Below are 23,440 nucleotides of genomic sequence, written 5' to 3' on the forward strand. Positions count from 1 at the left end.
AAAAGAAACTAAAACCTTACTCTTCAAAAAACACATAAAACCAATTATCACGTTACCAACAAATTTCCAAACTCCACCAACACCTACATCCTACGCCTTAGCAATTTAGAAAACCTTACCATATAAGCTTATGTATTAAGATCATAACAATTCTTATGTAATCTGCCTTGAACCGCAAGGTAAAGGCGGAATAGAAGTCATTAATGTAATGTAATGTAATATCACAGAACCTGCAGCCAACTTCTGACATCAGCCTATACAGGTAAAGCAGCATCTGCAACATAACCTTTGGCTCCAGCCTGTGCAAGTAATGCAACAGCTGCAATTTACCTCTTGGGTCTAGCTTTTGCTTTGCAGGTAATGCAACAGCTGCAATTTACCTCTTGGGACTAGCCTTTGCTTCGCAGGTAATGCAACAGCTGCAATTTACCTCTTGGGTCTAGCTTTTACTTTGCAGGTAATGCAACAGCTGCAATTTACCTCTTGGGTCTAGCTTTTACTTTGCAGGTAATGCAACAGCTGCAATTTACCTCTTGGGACTAGCCTTTGCTTCGCAGGTAATGCAACAGCTGCAATTTACCTCTTGGGTCTAGCTTTTACTTTGCAGGTAATGCAACAGCTGCAATTTACCTCTTGGGTCTAGCTTTTACTTTGCAGGTAATGCAACAACTGCAATTTACCTCTTGGGTCTAGCTTTTGCTTTGCAGGTAATGCAACAACTGCAATTTACCTCTTGGGTCTAGCTTTTGCTTTGCAGGTAATGCAACAGCTGCAATTTACCTCTTGGGTCTAGCTTTTGCTTTGCAGGTAATGCAACAGCTGCAATTTACCTCTTGGGTCTAGCCTTTGCTTTGCAGGTAATGCAACAGCTGCAATTTACCTCTTGGGTCTAGCCTTTGCTTTGCAGGTAATGCAACAGCTGCAATTTACCTCTTGGGTCTAGCTTTTGCTTTGCAGGTAATGCAACAGCTGCAATTTACCTCTTGGGTCTAGCTTTTACTTTGCAGGTAATGCAACAGCTGCAATTTACCTCTTGGGTCTAGCTTTTGCTTTGCAGGTAATGCAACAGCTGCAATTTACCTCTTGGGACTAGCCTTTGCTTCGCAGGTAATGCAACAGCTGCAATTTACCTCTTGGGTCTAGCTTTTACTTTGCAGGTAATGCAACAGCTGCAATTTACCTCTTGGGTCTAGCTTTTACTTTGCAGGTAATGCAACAGCTGCAATTTACCTCTTGGGTCTAGCCTTTGCTTTGCAGGTAATGCAACAGCTGCAATTTACCTCTTGGGTCTAGCTTTTGCTTTGCAGGTAATGCAACAGCTGCAATTTACCTTTTGGGTCTAGCTTTTACTTTGCAGGTAATGCAACAGCTGCAATTTACCTCTTGGGTCTAGCCTTTGCTTTGCAGGTAATGCAACAGCTGCAATTTACCTCTTGGGTCTAGCCTTTGCTTTGCAGGTAATGCAACAGCTGCAATTTACCTCTTGGGTCTAGCCTTTGCTTTGCAGGTAATGCAACAGCTGCAATTTACCTTTTGGGTCTAGCTTTTGCTTTGCAGGTAATGCAACAGCTGCAATTTACCTCTTGAGTCTAGCTTTTGCTTTGCAGGTAATGCAACAGCTGCAATTTACCTCTTGGGTCTAGCTTTTGCTTTGCAGGTAATGCAACAGCTGCAATTTACCTCTTGGGTCTAGCTTTTGCTTTGCAGGTAATGCAACAGCTGCAATTTACCTCTTGGGTCTAGCTTTTGCTTTGCAGGTAATGCAACAGCTGCAATTTACCTCTTGGGTCTAGCTTTTGCTTTGCAGGTAATGCAACAGCTGCAATTTACCTCTTGGGTCTAGCCTTTGCTTTGCAGGTAATGCAACAGCTGCAATTTACCTCTTGGGTCTAGCTTTTGCTTTGCAGGTAATGCAACAGCTGCAATTTACGTCTTGGGTCTAGCCTTTGCTTTGCAGGTAATGCAACAGCTGCAATTTACCTCTTGGGTCTAGCTTTTACTTTGCAGGTAATGCAACAGCTGCAATTTATCTCTTGGGTCTAGCTTTTGCTTTGCAGGTAATGCAACAGCTGCAATTTACCTCTTGGGTCTAGCTTTTACTTTGCAGGTAATGCAACAGCTGCAATTTACCTCTTGGGTCTAGCTTTTACTTTGCAGGTAATGCAACAGCTGCAATTTACCTCTTGGGTCTAGCTTTTACTTAGCAGGTAATGCAACAGCTGCAATTTACCTCTTGGGTCTAGCTTTTACTTAGCAGGTAATGCAACAGCTGCAATTTACCTCTTGGGTCTATCCTTTGCTTCGCAGGTAATGCAACAGCTGCAATTTACCTCTTGGGTCTAGCTTTTGCTTCGCAGGTAATACAACAGCTGCAATTTACCTCTTGGGTCTAGCCTTTGCTTCGCAGGTAATGCAACAGCTGCAATTTACCTTTTGGGTCTAGCTTTTGCTTCGCAGGTAATGCAACAACTGCAATTTACCTCTTGGGTCTAGCTTTTGCTTTGCAGGTAATGCAACAACTGCAATTTACCTCTTGGGTCTAGCTTTTGCTTTGCAGGTAATGCAACAGCTGCAATTTACCTCTTGGGTCTAGCTTTTGCTTTGCAGGTAATGCAACAGCTGCAATTTACCTCTTGGGTCTAGCCTTTGCTTTGCAGGTAATGCAACAGCTGCAATTTACCTCTTGGGTCTAGCTTTTGCTTTGCAGGTAATGCAACAGCTGCAATTTACCTCTTGGGTCTAGCCTTTGCTTTGCAGGTAATGCAACAGCTGCAATTTACCTCTTGGGTCTAGCTTTTACTTTGCAGGTAATGCAACAGCTGCAATTTATCTCTTGGGTCTAGCTTTTGCTTTGCAGGTAATGCAACAGCTGCAATTTACCTCTTGGGTCTAGCTTTTACTTTGCAGGTAATGCAACAGCTGCAATTTACCTCTTGGGTCTAGCTTTTACTTAGCAGGTAATGCAACAGCTGCAATTTACCTCTTGGGTCTAGCCTTTGCTTTGCAGGTAATGCAACAGCTGCAATTTACCTCTTGGGTCTAGCTTTTGCTTTGCAGGTAATGCAACAGCTGCAATTTACCTCTTGGGTCTAGCTTTTACTTAGCAGGTAATGCAACAGCTGCAATTTACCTCTTGGGTCTATCCTTTGCTTCGCAGGTAATGCAACAGCTGCAATTTACCTCTTGGGTCTAGCTTTTGCTTCGCAGGTAATACAACAGCTGCAATTTACCTCTTGGGTCTAGCTTTTGCTTTGCAGGTAATGCAACAACTGCAATTTACCTCTTGGGTCTAGCTTTTGCTTTGCAGGTAATGCAACAACTGCAATTTACCTCTTGGGTCTAGCTTTTGCTTTGCAGGTAATGCAACAGCTGCAATTTACCTCTTGGGTCTAGCCTTTGCTTTGCAGGTAATGCAACAGCTGCAATTTACCTCTTGGGTCTAGCTTTTGCTTCGCAGGTAATACAACAGCTGCAATTTACCTCTTGGGTCTAGCCTTTGCTTCGCAGGTAATGCAACAGCTGCAATTTACCTCTTGGGTCTAGCTTTTGCTTTGCAGGTAATGCAACAGCTGCAATTTACCTCTTGGGTCTAGCTTTTGCTTTGCAGGTAATGCAACAGCTGCAATTTACCTCTTGGGTCTAGCCTTTGCTTTGCAGGTAATGCAACAGCTGCAATTTACCTCTTGGGTCTAGCCTGTGCAGTTAATGTACCATAACACCTGTAGCACAGTCTCTGACACCAGCCAGTACAGATAAAGCAGCACCTACCCAACTGCCATTGTATTGCCAGTCTCTGAAATCTATTGGCTCATTAGGAAGTAAAGCTTGTCAGTCTGTCTTCATATGTTGCACACTACAGGGCCTTTTGGTGCATTTTGTCTTGCTAATTACAGTAGGCGCTGAGATGCAGATTTCTGAGAGCTAATCCCCAATCTTTCAAGCAAGTCTGTTTATAAATCTGACAATTAGGAAATTAAAATCATACTCTTCAATTTCCACCAGCGGGAGTTTGTTTTCTCCCGTTCAGGGAAAGTTTAATTCATAAACTGCCAAAGCGTCAGAAGAAAAGACATATCATGTTGATTTCCTTTCTCTGTCTCTCTTTTGATTGTTATTCACTGTTTGAAGAAAAGTCTTCATAAAAACAGATTTATCGGAAGTTTAGAAAGAATCCAGGAGCATGAATTTGAACCGATAGATCTTTTACCCCTTCCCTTCCCCCCAATTTACAGCTTTCTTGGACAAAGAGAATTCATCACCACCCTCCCCCCAAAAAAATCACAATAAAAGAGCTCATTTAGAACATAGAATATTAAGGGTAAGTAGGTAGGGCCATCACAGATACTACATTACTATCTTCTGTTCTGCCAGTCTGAACTGGACCACAAAGGGTTATTCACCTCTGCAGTTATGTAGATTATATGCACTTGCTAAAAGGCTCCATCTTGGACTCCACCATGGTTCCTATTAGGTCCTGTAGAAGAAGCTTTGTTTCTGCTCTGACCCAAGAGACAAACACCTACAAACCCTGACTGAATCCTTCAAACAAAAAGGATGCAGCCTTAAAATACTCTCCAAGTATATTGCTTCACCTCCCTTAAAACACCCAATATCAACCACGCGACCTTAGGACTAAGCTACGTCTACCATACACTTCACGGCACTATTCTTACAATAATGCTAGCTTATCTCGTATTGTATTGTAATGCAGCTCCAGTGAGATCCTTATAGGTATTATAGCTCTTTAAATGCTACTGTAAGTCGCCTTGAACCTTTTTAGGCATAGCGTGACTCATAAATCCCAGACTGGATTAGATTAGATTAAAATGCCCAGAGAAAACCGATTGCATTACAAGGACAAGAAAACCCTTGGCAGTGACATAAAATCCAGAGCTAGAAAAATATGAGATCTAATATGAGTTTAAATTCGCCTGCTTCTGCTTTAAAGCGCTAAACGGACTTGCCCCTAAATACATAACTGACCTTTTCTCCTTCTCTGCCAACAGACACAAGAGAAGCTCTCATTCCTACTTCATTTCCCCCCCCCCCCAGTTAGAGGTTGTAAACTGAAAAAACACCATGAACACCTTCTTTCACATCAAGCAGCATTGTGGGGTAAAGACCTAGATCAACTGCTTTCGCCCACTACTTATGAGATATTCAGAAAACGTCTAAAAACTCAACTGTTCCTAAAGTATCTAGACAACTGACCCACTCATCTTCTTTCTCCTCCATAGTGATTCCTCTGTCCTAAAGTATCTAGACAACTGACCCACTCATCTTCTTTCTACTCCATAGTGATTCCTCTGTCCTAAAGTATCTAGACAACTGACCCACTCATCTTCTTTCTCCTCCATAGTGATTCCTCTGTCCTAAAGTATCTAGACAACTGACCCACTCATCTTCTTTCTCCTCCATAGTGATTCCTCTGTCCTAAAGACCTAGATCAACTGCTTTCGCCCACTACTTATGAGGAATTCAGAAAACGTCTAAAAACTCATCTTCTTTCTCCTCCATAGTGATTCCTCTGTCCTAAAGTTATCTAGACAACTGACCCACTCATCTTCTTTCTCCTCCATAGTGATTCCTCTGTCCTAAAGACCTAGATCAACTGCTTTCGCCCACTACTTATGAGGAATTCAGAAAACGTCTAAAAACTCATCTTCTTTCTCCTCCATAGTGATTCCTCTGTCCTAAAGTTATCTAGACAACTGACCCACTCATCTTCTTTCTCCTCCATAGTGATTCCTCTGTCCTAAAGTATCTAGACAACTGACCCACTCATCTTCTTTCTCCTCCATAGTGATTCCTCTGTCCTAAAGTATCTAGACAACTGACCCACTCATCTTCTTTCTCCTCCATAGTGATTCCTCTGTCCTAAAGTATCTAGACAACTGACCCACTCATCTTCTTTCTCCTCCATAGTGATTCCTCTGTCCTAAAGTATCTAGACAACTGACCCACTCATCTTCTTTCTCCTCCATAGTGATTCCTCTTGTCCTATTAATCTCTTTCTCCTCAACAACGCATTTCCGGTCCTATTAACTCTCCTCTTCTCCCCTCTTAAATTCAATCAATTTGTACCTCGCTTAATCTATTGTAAATTGCATAGAACTTAACGGTATTGCGGTATATAAACTGTTATTATTATTATTATCTACAAGAAGATGAATTACTAAAGGAAACACCTGGGCTGGCCTTCTGTCAGCCACCTAATCTGAAACAGAAACTGGGAAAAAGCAAACGGCCTATACCAACCTACAGAGAATGGCACACATCCTTGCGGTGTGGCGAGCATCAAACTGTGCGAGCACATCTCAAAGGCTCCCACGGTCACTCACATGGGAAAAACATTCAGCATAAAAGGATCCTTCACATGTTCATCTTCTAATGTGGTGTGTATCATTCAATGCAAAAAGTGCAACGAAGGTGCTGAATTGGTGAAACAGGCCAGTTGCTAAAGACTAGGATTGACTTACACAGATATATCATATTAAAAATCGCAATACACTTTGGATATTTTATATTATACTTATTTAGCTATTCCTGGTGGTAGTGAGGTGGTGCTATGATGTAACTTAGAACACTGTGGATCACACTGACTGACCACTATTATTCACATTTTTATGGTATAGCATTTCTATAGTGGTATGAATCTTATTCTGGATATCGAAAATACTAAAAGGAAATTTTAAGACAGCCCAAGTACGTAAGACCTTCATGTTCCAAGCTAACAGACAACAATCCTGGCTGGGAAACTACATAAATAAAACCAGACAGACCTACCACGCATTCCAAAAATCAATCAAAACCATTCTGTTTGACAAATTCATCACCTAAACAGACCAACTTTCGCTCTACGCTTTTTTCCCCTACAAACCCGAAACAATCTCTCAGGCAATCCCAACCCCCCTGTCACATCCCCTCCCCTCTCAACCCCGCTTACATTCCCTCCCCCCCCCTTTCTTCTGCAACATTCCCCTCACACATTTGTAATTCGCTGAATGTCCAGCCTTCTTTCGATGTGAACCGCCTAGAAGTCATCTGACTATAGCGGTATAGAAAAATAAAGTTATTATTATTAAATTAAAATGATGAAATATTTTGATACCTACCAGACAGGCCTTAAAGGCCTTGGTTTCCTTTCACACTACAAAGAAAGGTGTCAGGTCAAAAGCGTGCCGGGACAAAGGCGCACCCAGACAATTGAGCGCAGCGCGGAGGTGCGCGCCGCTCTAAATTACTGTTTTTAGGGCTCCGACGGGGGGGGCGTTGGGGGGAACCCCCCCACTTTACTTAATAGACATTGCGCCGCGTTGTGGGGGCATTGTGGGGGGTTGTAACCCCCCACATTTTACTGAAAACTTCACTTTTTCCCTGTTTTTAGGGAAAAAGTTAAGTTTACAGTAAAATGTGGAGGGTTACAACCCCCCAAACCCCCCATAACACCGGCGCGACGTCTATTAAGTAAAGTGGGGGGGATCCCCCCATGCCCCCTCGTCGGAGCCCTAAAAACAGTAATTTAGAGCAGCGTGCGCCTCCGCACTGCGCTCAATTGTCCGGGCGCGCCTTTGTCTTTCACGCCGTTGTTTATGAACCCAAAGAAATTTAAACGGTCACCTCTTTGCCTCCTACTTACCCAACCACCTGTCCCTCTTCCCATGAAACTATCACTGGAACGCTTTCATGCTTCCCTTATATACTGTATACTGATATTTGTCAACATTTGAAAGCTAATCATAAAGGGGCCCTTTATATCCTATGGACATGTTAGCGTTTAGCGCGCGCTGTAGTAAAAGGACCCCAAAATGCATTAGGCTAGTCCAATAAAGGTATTACTTTATTTCCTCTGTTTTATTTCTATACTAGTTTTTAAACCCGTTACATTAACGGGTGCTAGAATATATGTCTGTCTGTCTTTCTTTCTTGCTGTCTCTCTCCACTCCCGCTGTCTTTCGTTCTGTCTGTCTTTCTCCCTGGCCCCTTTTGTCTGTCTGTCCTGGCCCTGTGTCTTTATTCCTTTCTTTCTGTCTCCCTCCTTCCCGCTGTCTGTCTTTATTTCTATCTGTCTTTCTCCCTGCCCCTTATGCAGCAGCACAATTTTTCTCTCCCCCCCACACACTTTAATGTGCAGCAGCCACAGCAGCATTCCCTCCCCCAAATTATGACTGGATGGATCCACATGAGAGATCTGACAGTTATTTCGCTTCATTTCCGATGGTCAAATTTTGTCTGAATATTTGCCCTGTACCGGGTCTTCTGACAATTGAAGTTGGGGTGCAGGGGGGGGGACTTGTAGTGCTGTTGACGGCTTTTGGGCCAAGTTGCCAGCACCGGACCTCTTCTAATTGAGATCCAGTGGGGCCCCGGTGGGCGCGTCTATTTCGGCTTCTTGTCCTCTCTGTGAATGAAAGACGAAAGCTGCGGCACTTCCCTTCCATCTGGTGAGGTCTTAGTAGGCCGCCCAGCCTTGGACAAAGCGCACTTCACTTCACCGGAAAACTCCAGAGTGGTGGCATCGGTCTCGCCCTCCTCCTCCCGCTTTTTTTTCCGCCTTCTTCGTTGCCCCCTCGGACTTCAACTGGACAACAATAGATACTATAATGGGATCAGGGCTGGCATGGAAAAAAAAAAAGAAAACATTCCCTACCTGTATCACCAACTGCCTCGCGCATGCGCACTCCTGCCGGCCAAGGACCTACAGATCAGGGATCATGGAACACGCAGGTAAGGGTGCGCACATGCGCTTAGGGTTTTATTATAGTAGATATTACCTTTCTTATAGAAAATCAAGGCATCCAAAGGATGTGTTGGGGGGGAGGGGTAGTCCAATAGTCACACTAGAGTCAGGGCTTATTGGGAAGCTTCCTTTTCTACCTTTTGTCCTAGTCCAGGTAAAGGACAGAGGGAAACTGGCTAGTTGCTTGTGCCACTAGAGCACCAGAAATCTTAGGTCCCCCCCCCCCCTCCCCCGACTGCACAAGAAAGTGTGCTTCCTGACATGGAGGATTATTATTTAATGGGTGTACTGTAAAAGAAAGGGGATATTTTTGTATACGTTGGCTCCTTTAAGGACATTATTTCAGTTACAACCATTATATCTCTCTAATCTAGTGTTATTTTACACACCTAATCGCTCGTTGAGATCTTTAAATGACAGTAGATTAGCTCTTCCCCATATATCAAAGGCTCACCTGGCCTCAACCAGAAATGGCGCATTTTTCTACTTGGTTCCAATATTGTGGAACAATTTACCAGTAGAGTTAAGGAATCATTTCCAAAATTTTAAGAGACATCTAAAAGCACATTTTTTTTCAAATGGCTCTCCCGAATTGAATAATGGAATGGGGTCCGCAATCTGCCTTAATTTGTACTGATTCGTGTTGATTTGGGTTTATTTATTTCCTATAACAGTTTTAGTGGTTATGTTTTAGAAATGTTCATTTCTTTGATGCTCTCAAGCTCTGCCAGTGACAGATCTGTGAAGTGTATTAAGACCGTTTGCTATCAGACCGCTTCAGAGACTTTTCTATCTCTTAAATTTATTTTCTTTTCTTTTTAATTTTCTATTATTTTGATCTTGGCAATGTATTATATGTTGTTATTACATATTTTTAGTTTAATCAGGTACTTTAGCTAGATTGTGAGTCTTTGGGACAGATAGGGTCGTTTTTTTTTTCAAGTACCTAATTTCATTTTAGTTTGAAACTTTGTAAACCGCTTAGGTCAGTAAAACGCAGGAGCGACAGATCAAATCTTAAATAGACATAAACATCCTCATAGCGTCGACTTCCATTTCATGGAGCTAACCTAAACTAAACTAAGCCTTAGGTTTATATACCGCATCTTCGCCACTGAAGTGGAGCGCGACACGGTTTACAGAGTTAAAAAAATATGGGAAGAGAGAAGAGAAAGAGTTTAAAGTACGTTAACTGCATATGGAGATATCATAGAATAATTCTGAGTCCAGTGTGCTTTCAAAGGGTTAACGTAATCCTTTTTCATACAGTAGAAATGAGCAATTTACATGTATTGCCGGTGATGTAACTCATTCACTGTGCATCGCACCTGATTTGGCATTAAAAGCCATGCTCGGAGATTAGACAAGATATTAATAAAATTTGTACAGATATATAACCTACTGAAAAATGAAAGGAAAGCCGAGTGCTCAAATTTCCACTCTTGGTCATAAACCTGTGGTATATTAAATCATCATTTTGACTAGAAGTGCTTGAAGAAAGTGCTCCCAGACTTCATAGCATTAAAAGCTATGCTAACAAGTCTTAATGCATGTTAGTGACAATTAACATGCTTTAATTACGCCAAAACCCACGCTAAAGCCTGAATAGGCCTGTACATGACAGACATGTACTGATAATATTTGAAAAGCTTTTCATATATTGTTTTCTTTTGGCCAATTTTGGAGTGGGACATGGTGGGGGTCAGTTTGTACTAGAGCTGAACCAAATAGCACATTTTACTATTTGGCCGATTATGAATAATGTCGAGCATTAACATAACAATAATAAAGAAGCATCGTGAAATCAGAGATCAATTGGTTATTTCAGTAGGTTTTTGCACAGTAGAGATGCCCCGAATTATTTGTATTCAAATTTAAACCACTATTCGTCTGAATTGTTGTTGTTAGGTGCCATCGACTCGTGTTCAAGTTTTAGCGACTTCATGAATGGCGGATTTAAAAAGAAATTGGTTTTGTGCTAGTCCGGATAGGTCCTCCAGCGTCATCCCCATGGTAGTTTCCAATCTGTCCAGCCATCTGATTTCAGGTTGCCCTCTTCGATCTTCTCAAACACGATGCCCTTTCTCCAGTGATCTCTCTCTTCTGATGGTATGACCAAAATAAGACAGTTGCAGCTTCATCATTTGGGCTTCCAGAATCGATTTGTTAGTTGTTCGGGAAGTCCACAGCACGCCTAAAGTCCTTCTTCAGCACCAAAGCTCAAATAAGTCAATCTTCTTTCTGTCTTGTTTCCATAGTGTCCAGCTTTCGCATCCGTTAACTGACCACTGAGAAAATGAGTGAATGGACAAATCTATTCTTCGTTTGGAGTGTTATCACCTTGACTTTGAATACTTTGTCGAGAGTCTTCATTGAAGAGCAACCAAGTGCTATTCTGCAAAGTATTTCCTCCCTGCTAGTTGCTTCTTTGTTTACAAATAATATAGTAGATAAGGACAGGTTGTTCACCCTCTCCAAAGTAGGGAGAACGAGAGGGCACTCTCTAAATTTGAAAGGGGAACGTAAGGAAGTTCTTCTTCACCCAGAGAGTGGTAGAAAACTGGAACTCTCTTCCGGAGTCTGTCATAGGGGAACACACCCTCTAGGGATTCAAGACAAAGTTAGACAAGTTTCGGCTGAACCGGAACGTACACAGGTAGGGCTAGTCTCTGTTAGGGCGCTGGTCTTTGACCAGAGGGCCACCGCGTGAGTGAACTGCTGGGCATGATGGACCACTAATCTGACCCAGTAGCGGTAATTCTTATGTGTATATATATATGAGAGTTGAATGAAAAATAATGCCTCTACCATAGTTCAACAGGTGGCAGCACTGATGCACTGCACATGCTCACTTGTTCTTTGAAATTTATTTCTTCCCCTCAGTTGATGAGAAGTGTCTGTGTGAAGAGACTTATCTTGCTAGTGCTCCTGCAATCAAGGTATACGGTGAGCACTTGGTGCAAATTTAAGCAGCACGCTGTGAAAGAATTTCCGACTGTCGAAGGAGTCCTTCCAATTGAAATTCGGCATCGCATCAGGCTGTTCACAGTAATGCCTATGTTGATGTGAGTGCTGTGCATTGCTGGGTCAAAAATAATGTCTGTGGACCGGGAAAGGCTGATTTGTGTGATCAGAAACGAAGTGGACACAACCCACGACAGCAACAGACGAGACTCACATGAAAAAGGTTGCTGAACTCATAAAGGACAATTGAAGGATCACTCAGAAGGAAATTGCTGACATGATTGACACTTCACAGGAACGTACGAGTAAAATTATCGATATTCTTGGATTTGTACCAGATGGGTTTCTCGCTTGCTGGCTGCAGAAATGAAAGCTTCAAGACTTAAAAATCTGTCAGCAACTGTCCTCATACAAGAATGAAGGTGAGGAATTTCTTCACAGGATTATGACAGCTGATGAAACAGGGGCTCATCATTATGAGCCAGAAGCAAAGCCCCAATCCATAGAGTATCACCCATGAAAAAAAAAATCAACACATAGGGCCAGATTCTTTAAAGGGTGTCTAACTTAATTGGAAAAATCCCCTTAATAGCCTCAATAATTGAAAAAAAATATGTAATTAGGCAACAGGCTTCTACCCAGTTCTAGAAAAGGTAGGTTCCTATCGCATGGCACTTAGTAGTGCCGAATGCCTTAGTCGGCATTTTTATGGGTGGAGTGTGACTTAGGTACCACTAAACGCGATTCTCCCCAAAAAATGTAGGCCTTTAAATCCCTCACCTAAATTCGTGGTACCACTAAACATGATTCTGTAAACAGCGCCTACCACTGCCTAACTTAATTGTTTTAATTGGTGCTAAATGGCGTGGTAGCTGATTGCATTGTTTAAAACCAATTAAAAAGTAATTACAAAAAAAAAAAAAGGTGCCGCTACGCGGTCTCCAGGACCAACGCTGAGGCCCCTGGCAGCTAGCAGCGCATAATGATGCCGAAGCCCGGAGGTAGGTGTGGTTAGGGGGGCGGCACTGGACTTTGGCGTCACTATGCACTGTTGGCCGCGATTCTGACCCTGGCCTACATTTTCAGTGCCTAGGGTCCTGTCAAACGACGATTCTGGGAACGGCACCTTTCAGCGATTGGCACATGGCAGGCACCTACCGCGGCAAGAGCTGCTTACAGAATCAGCCCCTAAGTGACTGGCCAAAGACACTAGCAGTGGCTTAGAAAGGCTGAGCGGCGCCTGGGATGGTGGCACCCCTCCCCCACCCTCCACCCCAGCCACATGCCCCCTTCTCTTTCCCCGTACCTTTTTAACTTCTCCAGTGTAAGCAGCATGCCCATGTCAGTGTCGGCTTGCCCTTTGGCATCACTTCCTAGGCACGGTTCCCAGAAGTGATGCCAGAGAGCACGCCGATGTGGGCAGCAAACTCGCACCAGGTAAGTTAAAAAAGGTATGGAAGAAATCAAGGGACGCAAAGCATGGAGAGGAGAAAGGGTGCCGCCCCGTTAGGAAGCCCACACCCGGGTGGACCACCCTCTCCCCCCACTGGACACAAATAACTACTGAGGGATTTGAACCCGGGCTGTTCTGGATACCAGCCCGCTACTCTAACCATTAGAACTCTCCTCCACTCTGCGACTAAACAAAGGTGCCCCTTTACGGAACTGTCTTCTTTATCGCCTTCTTATGTCTGATCCACTCAGATTACTACGTCCAGCACTAGTTGCCATACAAGAAGAAGGACACAGTACTACTCAAAAGGGTCCAGAGAAGAGCGACTAAAATGGTTAAGGGGTTGGAGGAGTTTGCCGTACAGTGAGAGATTAGAGAAACTGGGCCTTTTCTCCCTTGAAAAGAGGAGACTGAGAGGGGACATGATCGAAACATTCAAGATAATGAAGGGAATAGACTTAGTAGATAAAGACAGGTTGTTCACCCTCTCCAAGGTAGAGAGAACGAGAGGGCACTCTCTAAAATTAAAAGGGGATAGATTCCGTACAAACGTAAGAACATAAGAACATAAGAACATAAGCAGTGCCTCCGCCGGGTCAGACCATAGGTCCATCCTGCCCAGCAGTCCGCTCCCGCGGCGGCCCGAACAGGTCACGGCCTGTCTGAGTCACCAGAAGGGGCCCCCTTGCCACCTTGGTTTCCCATTGAGTCCTATCTTCCCATCGAAGTCCTAACCCTCCGGTCTTGCACATGCACGACCTGGTTGGATTTCTATACTTATTACTTAGTTAGCTTTCTATACCTGTGTTACATCCCAGCACCTCTCTCAGTATCCCACGATCCCCCTATCCCTCAGGAATCCGTCCAATCCCTGTTTGAATCCTTGTACTGTACTCTGCCTGATCACTTCCTCCGGTAGCGCATTCCAAGTGTCCACGACCCTTTGTGTGAAAAAAAACTTCCTTGCATTTGTTCTGAACCTATCTCCCTTCAGTTTTTCCGAATGCCCCCTCGTGCCTGTTGACCCCTTCAGCCTGAAGAATCTGTCCCTATCCACCCTCTCTATGCCCCTCATGATCTTGAAGGTCTCTATCATATCTCCCCTGAGCCTCCTTTTTTCCAGAGAGAAGAGCCCCAGCCTATCCAACCTCTCGGCGTACGGGCAGTGTTCCAGCCCTCTTACCAGTTTCGTTGCTCTCCTTTGGACTCTCTCAAGTACCGCCATGTCCTTCTTGAGGTACGGCGACCAATATTGAACGCAGTATTCCAGATGCGGACGCACCATCGCTCGATACAATGGCATGATGACTTCCCGCGTCCTGGTTGTTATGCCCCTCTTTATGATGCCCAGCATCCTGTTGGCTTTTTTCGAGGCTGCTGCGCACTGTGCAGATGGCTTCAGTGATGCATCCACCAGCACACTCAAGTCTCTCTCAAGACTGCTGTCTCCCAACAATGCCCCTCCCAATTTGTAGTTGAACAACGGGTTCTTTTTCCCTATATGCATGACCTTGCATTTTTCCACGTTAAAGCGCATTTGCCATTTGTTTGCCCAGTCTTCCAGCTTGTCCAGGTCCCTTTGCAGGTCCTCACACTCCTCCCTGGACCTAACTCTGCCGCACAGTTTGGTATCGTCTGCAAATTTTATAACCTCGCACTTTGCCTCCTTTTCCAGGTCATTGATAAATATGTTGAAAAGTAACGGCCCCAGCACCGATCCCTGTGGCACACCGCTCGTGACTCCCCGCCAGTCAGAGTATTGTCCCTTTACTCCGACCCTCTGCAGTCTACCCGACAACCAGTGCTCGATCCATCTGTGCACATCCCCTCCCACCCCGTGGTTCCACAGCTTCCTAAGCTTCGTAAGGAAGTTCTTCTTCACCCAGAGAGTGGTAGAAATCTGGAAAGCTCTTCTGGAGGCTGTTATAGGAGAAAACACCCTCCAGGGATTCAAGACCAAGTTAGACAAATTCCTGCTGAACCAGAACGTATGCAGGTAAGTCTCAGTTAGGGCACTGGTCTTAAACCTAAGGGCTGCGGGAACAGATTTCTAGGCACGACGGACCACTGGTCTGATTCAGCAGCGGCAATTTTTATGTTCTTATTACAAGTTCTTTGAAGAAGGGACTTACTGAACTGATATGCATATTCTTGTAGAGTTCTCCAGATTAAATATATAAATAACATTTAATTAATGAAAGGAATGAAAGTGACTAAGCATCCAATGGTCTGTTTAAGGGAATGTTTTGCTTTGCCATCGGAGGAGTCAATGCTGTACTTACTCTAAGGGCAGTTGCTACTCAGTAATGGAGAAAAAACTCTGCCTAGATAAAGTTGTTTCATAATGTTTTTTTTTTTAACAAATGCTGGTCTTTCCTGTTAGCAGCTGTTTATGCTTTAGATTTTGTTAAAGGATTCTAGATCCAGCAAGTTATTTACTATAAACGAACCTTTTTTTTTTTTTTTTTACATTATACTCTGTAGAATCAGACCATTACTTTTAACTTTTACAATAAGACTAAATAATCAACCGGAGTTTATTAACATACTTAATTCCTTTTAATTCTCTAAAATGCTTCGTTCAATGTCACAAAATCTTCTTGTCATACCTTCCTTAAGATTAATCAACACGTTGCGTCGCAATATTTTTTCTGTCACTGCCCCTACTCTCTGGAATTCACTGCCCAATCATTTGCACAATGAATCCGAAATAAAACAATTTAAATCAAAGACTGAATTTCCATCTAAACCTTTTGTGGTAACTGGACATTCAGATATTGTTTCCTCTTTGTTATGGGATTGGCAAGGGGAGCCGGCAAACTTTGGCAAGTGCTCCATTCCCAACGTCTACAATATCTAGGGTGACCATGTTACCCATTCCAGAAGGAAGACTTATGGGCCATTCCTGGATTTCTGCCAACCTCATCCTGGTGCATTATGGGACCTGCAGTACTGCTTTGGGATGGAATTTTAAAAACAAGGAGTGGCCAAAATGTCTCCTGTCTGGAATGGGTAACCTGGTCACCCTAACAACATCTAACTGCCTCCTATAAGCACCATAAGGGGGTATGTTACTAAGGCGCGCTAGCCGAATTAGGGCACGCTACATGCTAATGCATCCATAGAATATAATGGGTGTGTTACCATTTAACACGCGTTAAATAGGCACCTTAGTAAAAGACCCCCAAAGTCATGCACACAGACTAGTGTGTCTTCCAAACTTCTCTCCCTACTCTTATTGTACTTGCTCCACAGTGACAAGTGGAAACACCTTAATGAAGCACAATAGCACATCATATACTCATATAGGTAATGTAATAACCCCAACACCCACTCTTATAAATCTATGTTCGAAAGCATTGACAAAGCCATGCCTCTGCATAGGCAACAGAACACTTTTTTTGTTTGGGGGTGGGGCCCCCCAAAGCTCTGCCTCAGACCCTGCCCAAGCTCCAGCCCAGATCCACCCAAGCTCCGCCCCATTCCCTGCCCCCATAATAGTACGTACTAATTGTAATGCCATTTCTTCCATTCATTTTTCATATATACATAATATAATCTTATTAACAATACATAATGGTAACACTGAGTGCAGAGAAAATTTTAATTATCATTTACTGTATATTCTGCTTTTTCAGAGAGGTCAAGGCAGATGGCTTTAAAGTATGCAGTGTCATTTCAGTAACTGCTCAGTCACAAAATACAACCTGAAACCTCACTATGTAACCAGAAACCTCACTATGTAACCGGAAACCAGCTACCTTCCAATGTAATGTAATTTCTTGGAAATGTCCAAATTTCCCTCTGCAAATTTCCCGCAAACTACCCATCCCTCTGGTAACTTCTTCTCTTTATCACAAAATATAACCTAAAACCTCATTATGTAACCTGAAACCAGCTACCTACCAATGTAATGTAATTTCCTGGAAATGTCCAGTTATCTTCCAATGTAATCCGCTTAGAACCGCAAGGTACAGGCAGAATAGAAGTCACTAATGTAATGTAATGTAATGTAAATATAGACATGGATCTAAACATGCTTGAGAGAAGTGTACAAGTTGTAGATCGTAACAGGAATCTAATCTAATATGCGGGTTTATATTTCACTTAACTAAAAAAAAAAAAAAAAAAAAAAAGCTCATAGTGGATCACAAAAATAAACATGAAAAGGGTTAAAAGGTTGAGTGAAGAAGGACACGGTACTACTCGAAAGGGTCCAGAGAAGAGCGACTAAAATGGTTAAGGGGTTGGAGAAGTTGCCGTACTGCGAGAGGTTAGAGAAATTGGGCCTCTTCTCCCTCGAAAAGAGGAGACTGAGAGGGGACATGATCGAAACATTCAAGATACTGAAGGGAATAGACTTTGGGCTCCTTTTACAAAGCCGCGCTATTGGCTTTTAATCACGCGCTAACCCCCGCGCTGGCTGAAAAAGTACCGCCTGCTCAAGAGGAGGCGGTAGCGGCTAGCGTGGCCGGTGGTTTAGTGCACACTATTACGCGCGTTAAACCGCTAGTGTGGCTTTGTAAAAGGAGCCCTTAGTAGATAAAGGCAGGTTTTCACCCTCTTCAAGGTATGGAGAACAATTAAAAGGAGATAGATTTCGTACAAACGTAAGGAAGTTCTTCTTCACCCAGAGGGTGGTAGAAAACTGGAACGCTCTTCCGGAGGCTGTTACAGGGGGAAACACCCTTCAGGGATTCAATGTAAGGAAGTTCTTCTTCACCCAGAGGGTGGTAGAAAACTGGAACACTCTTCCGGAGGCTGTTACAGGGGGAAACACCCTTCAGGGATTCAATGTAAGGAAGTTCTTCTTTACCCAGAGGGTGGTAGAAAACTGGAACGCTCTTCCGGAGGCTGTTACAGGGGGAAACACCCTTCAGGGATTCAATGTAAGGAAGTTCTTCTTCACCCAGAGGGTGGTAGAAAACTGGAACGCTCTTCCGGAGGCTGTTACAGGGGGAAACACCCTTCAGGGATTCAATGTAAGGAAGTTCTTCTTCACCCAGAGTGTGGTAGAAAACTGGAACGCTCTTCCGGAGGCTGTTACAGGGGGAAACACCCTTCAGGGATTCAATGTAAGGAAGTTCTTCTTCACCCAGAGGGTGGTAGAAAACTGGAACGCTCTTCCGGAGGCTGTTACAGGGGGAAACACCCTCCAGGGATTCAAGACAAAGTCAGACAAGTTCCTGCTGAACCAGAATGTACGCAGGTAAGGCTAGACTCAGGGCACTGGTCTTAGACCTAACTGCTACCGCGGGAGCAGACTGCTGGGCACAATGGACCACTGGTCTGACCCAGCAGCGGCAATTTTTATGTTCTTAAGAACGGGGAAGAGTGCGTGGGCTCTGAATGTTAGACTAGTGAGTGTTCATCCACTAGAATGATAGCGCATCAAGGATGGAAGAAAGAAAAACAACCTAATTGGCATGAATAAGGCGTAATTTCCTGCATACAGTCAAGCATGTAAAGTTGACATCTGAGATATAGCTTTAGACTACTAATAGAAATGCCTATAGCAGGTGGTCTCCAACTTGTGGCTCTAGGGCCATATGTGCCTCCCCAAAGTCCTTGAGGCCCTTAATCAGTTGCCTGAAATGTTCTTCAAATCTTGTAAATGAGCTAAATTCAATCTTATCCTCTTGATATAGTAACTAAAAACACTCTCTTAAGTGTGTTACGCAAGGGGGAGTGTGTGACACAGTGATTAAAGCTACAGCCTCAGCATCCTGGGATTGTGGGTTCAAACCCATGCTGCTCCTTGTGACCCTGGACACGTCACTCAGTGACTCAGTATATTAGATGGATTGTGAGCCCACCGGGATAGACAGGTAAAGATGCTTGAGCACTTGAATAAATTCATATAAACCGTTCCGAGTTCCCCTGGGAAAACAGTATAGAAAATTGAATAAATATTGTGAAAAATTTCAGCCTCTGATAACCAGAGCTGGTATTATGATTTCATAATGCCTCATTCCACCAAGCCTAAGAACCAACCTCTTCAATGATGTCACAGTGGCTTGATTGTCCTATACTTGGCTCTCACCTTTACTACATTTTGATTTCTAGAGTGGCGCAGTGGTTAAAGCTACAGCCTCAACACCCTGAGGTTATGGGTTCAAACCCCAGCTGCTCCCTAGTCACTTAATCCTCTCCATTGCCCCAGGTACATTAGATAGATTGTGAGCCTGCCAGGACAGATAGGGAAAAAGGCTTGAGTACCTGATTGTAAACTACTTAAGATAACCTTGATAGGCAGTATATAAATACCTAAAAAAATAAAATAATAAAAATAAATAATGGGGTTATAGACAAAAGGAACAAATTCTCCCAAAAAAGCAAAAAAAAACCCCCAAAAATCCAATAAACCTACCAAAAACCTGAAAATGGAGGAAAAAAGTGAAAATCAGACAGCGTAGCTAATTTTAAGAAAGGTTTGGATAAATTCCTGGAGGAAAAGTCCATGGTCTATTATTAAGACATGGGGGAATCCACTGCTTGCCCTTGATCGGTAGCATGGAATGTTGCTACTGTTTGAGGTTCCGAAATCTTTTGTTACTCTTTGGGATTCCGGAATCTTGCTATTCTTTGAGATTCTGTATGGAATGTTGCTACTCTTTGGGTTTTGGCCAAGTACTAGTGACCTGGATTGGCCATTGGTCTGACCCAGTAAGGCTACTACTCTCATGTTCTTATATACCAACCCGGTTGGAATTTCATTTTTTCTCCATTTTCAGATAACGGGTTATGCAAGTTTCAGTGCCACAGTGAATATCAAGGAAACAGTCTCAGCATGCAGATGGAAGTTTCACATTACCTTTCCCACATAGAGAGGCTCCGTCCCTGTATACTCCTCCACCACAAAGAACTGGTTCCACACCCAACCTCGTTTCACACGGCTATTGCTCGTCGCTGCCAAGCTATTTTGCGACTGCTCCATATCCACCGACATTGTTCCAGAATACCTCAGGGTGCAGAAAATTAGCAGCAGGATCCACAAATAACCCTGGAGTGCCATCATCATCAAACCCTGGGGACTGGCTTTAACAAGCTTCTTCATATCCCACATTGCTACACAGGACAAAGATGTTGCAAGGCCATGGATGCCCAGCACAGTGTGCTCATGGGATCACACTGGGATAACCGCTTTAGGTTTTAGCAGTACATTACTGAAAACCTGACCCTCTTCCTTGATAGGTTCCTGTCACCTGTGCACAGGTTCCTGTCACCTGTGCACGCGGATTGGCTGCGATTCACATTCCAACATTAGTTTCAGGGACTGTCCCCAAACCCTTCAGCCACTGGGAACAGACAACTGCTCAACTCATCACATGGCATGAAGCATTCTGGGAACTACAAGAAATCTTTCCTGAGAAGATGCAGCAATTTTAACCAAACGACATACAAAATTTTAATGATATTTAATTTTTTTTCTGCAACAGATTTGTGATCCAGGTGATGCTGGAACTGGAAGGTAATTCATCCGGTATCATGTTGTCTCATGGATTTCCTCTTAACTCCAAACCACTAAACATAGAATTGTATGGATTCCCCGAGCTGCAGGGTTACACTCCAATACTGGAAAAGTAGAACCAATACTATAGGCCTCAGCACTTTTCCAAGTCCTTTCCTTGAAGGAAATTCAGTTTCTAGAGGTGAAAGGCCTTGTGAGTAGCTGTTCAGGTCTTGCGGTAGACGTAGCTTCCCATCTTCCTGCCAGTTGACCTTCAATCAGAGCAGAATGGGTTTCAAGGAGCTGCCACAGTTCAAACAACAACAACAAAAAACTTGATTCCAGCAGGAAACAGACCAACTACTTTTCTACAGGGAAAATGTAAATGAGGGAGATGAGGGTGGGAGGACTTTGGCATATAATAGCTAAATTTGAACGGAATTGTAGTCACCCATTCTGGGGACGTCTAGAATTCATCAGTTCATGATAGGGAAACACCGTCACGGAACAGAGGGTTGAGATTCCATCGGTCAGGCTGCAGACCCAGCACGGAAGTCAGCATGATCACTTTCCTCCCGTCCCTGATTTCTGGTGGCGGAAGAAGGTCTGCCTTACTCACGGGCACCTGCGACCTCAGGCTGCAAGTCATGCCACTCAGAGCTGCAGAAACGGTGTCCTGGGCAGTCATTGCTGGAAGCCTGAAAGGAAGAGAGAGCTCATTAGTGCTGTCACAACTTTTCTTTCCTTTCCAAAACTTACTCATTCCTCTCTTAGCAATGGCTCTGCCCGTCTTTTCAATTCACCTCACCCTTTCCATCCATCTCTTTATTCCTTTTACAGTCTCCTACGATCTCTTCCTACCTGATGCCTCTCAGCTCTTATCTTGATTTTAGAAAACAGATAAAGACACAATTATTCGATAGGCTGATATCTTAATGTATCTTGCTTCTCAATTTACCTTTTTATTCTTTTTTAAATTGCTGTATTTTACTTATATTGTATGCATTTAATCTCGCCGATTCTTTAGATGTATTTTAATTGATGTGTTTATCTGTATTGTATGCACTGCCTTGACTGTTGTGAACCGCCTAGAACTTTCGGTATGGCGGTATATAAAAATTAAATAAAATTATTATTATTATTATTATATAGGGCTTGATATTCAAAAGAATTTAATCAGCTAGAAATGGCTTCTGGTCACTTAAATCTCCTGTTCAGGGCTAACCAGTCATTTTTAGGGACACTTAAGCAGTTAAGCCCAGATTTTTTAGGCAGCAGTATAGGGTTACCAGATTTTCCGATTGGAAAATCCAGACCCCTAGACCCTGCCCAGTTCCACCCATCCCTGCCATGCCCCAGTCCCACCCCTGTTCTCGTTGGACAGGAGGGCATCCATGCATGCGTGGGTGCGACGGGATGTCATGCGCACATGCGTATGATGTCATCGCATATGCGTATGCGTGGATGCCCTCCTGCCCGACGGCAATTCAACAGAAGCTTTTCAAAACCCGGACAAAGTGTCAGGTTATGAAAAGCCATCCGGACGCCCGGATATGTCCTCAAAAGGAGGACATGTCCGGTGAAATCCGGACGTCCGGTAACCCTACACCAGTAGGAGCCCAAGCTCAGCAAAAAACGTTTTAAAGTGAGTTTCAAATCACTTACTGGTACCCTAATAATCAGCCCCAGAATCACGCCTCCGTAGGTGTTTTAGGCCGCCTAGCGCTACCGTAGGCGTGGCTAACGCCGAAAGTGGAATTTGGCGGCCTAAGGCACCTGTGGAGGCGCGATTCACATCATAAGTAGGCGCCGGAAACGTGTGCCTGGAAAACCCTTGCCTACATTTCCCGGTGCTTACTTTTGCCGGAGGTGCGATTCTGTAACCGTCGCGTGACTGACACGTGATCGTGTGTCGCCCCCCCTCTTGTGAAAGCACTCCATTGGCTTCCAGCTGGTTTCAGAATCCAGTTTAAATGTGCAAGTATCGCTTTCAAAATTTTGCATGGAATTCTTAAGCCTTTGGTCTCAGTTTCGTCGAACTCATTACGGTTCATGAAGTCAAGAAATTTTCAGATGTATAAAGTATCCTTTCCATCACTCAAAGGCATACAATCTTTACGATACATCTCTGGATCCTTTTCATATGCTTTTACGTCTACTTGGAATGATCTTCCAGTAAATATTAGAATTCTTCCTTTTCTCTCGAGCTTTAGGAAATTTCTAAAACAAATTTGACCATGTTACACTACTCCTGATCGAATCACATTGGCTTCCCGTCGCTCATCACATTACTTTTTAAAATTTTACTTTTAGTTTTTAAAACATTGTCCTCAAACGAACCTCAATTCATTAATAAGTTACTTATTCCACATAGTGCATCACATTCTTTAAGGTCCACTAATCAAAAACTTTTAACAGTTCCGTCGCTAAAAGTTATCAGAACTCGTCGTCTTGATATTTTTTTGTAATGGCCCCACAATTATGGAACACTTTACCTCAGTATATAAGAGAGGAAAATGACCTAAAACTTTTTAAAGGCATTCTGAAGAGCTTCCTTTTTAAAGACGCTTTTAACTTATCATCATATTATTATTTTTTTTAATCTTAATCACCTTACCTGCTGTTTTTACCATTTATGTTTCCTTTTATATATACAATTGTAGCTCTGCCCTTTCTTCCCTTATGTATCTGTTAGTTTGTATGTTAGTATGTCAAACTTATTTAATCTATTATAATTAACCTAAAGTGTACACCTTTTTCTCTTTTTATTTGTAAATCGCTTAGCAAATTAAATTAAGCGATTCAAAAAGTTAAAAATAAACTTGAAACTTAA

The 23,440-nt window shown here is 43.2% G+C and overlaps 1 protein-coding gene across 6 annotated transcripts in view; it reads right to left on the reverse strand.

Annotated features, from left to right (window-relative positions):
* Positions 1 to 23,440, reverse strand: part of CDH22 (cadherin 22) — a 393,963-nt gene that overhangs the window by 242,504 nt on the left and 128,019 nt on the right. For 5 of the 6 annotated variants that reach the window (XR_004536472.1, XM_033914507.1, XM_033914505.1 and 2 more), the window contains exon 2: positions 19,972 to 21,305. The exons of the other annotated variant lie outside the window; for it this stretch is intronic. Coding sequence is in view for 4 of the 5 variants with exons in the window: in XM_033914507.1 (XP_033770398.1) it covers positions 19,972 to 20,223 (252 nt within the window). In the remaining variant the exon portion in view is untranslated. The remainder of the gene's footprint in view (positions 1 to 19,971; positions 21,306 to 23,440) is intronic. 6 annotated transcript variants of the gene reach the window in all.

This window comes from Geotrypetes seraphini, chromosome 11 (assembly GCF_902459505.1).
Source record: "Geotrypetes seraphini chromosome 11, aGeoSer1.1, whole genome shotgun sequence".
Classification (NCBI taxonomy): Eukaryota; Metazoa; Chordata; class Amphibia; order Gymnophiona; family Dermophiidae; genus Geotrypetes; species Geotrypetes seraphini.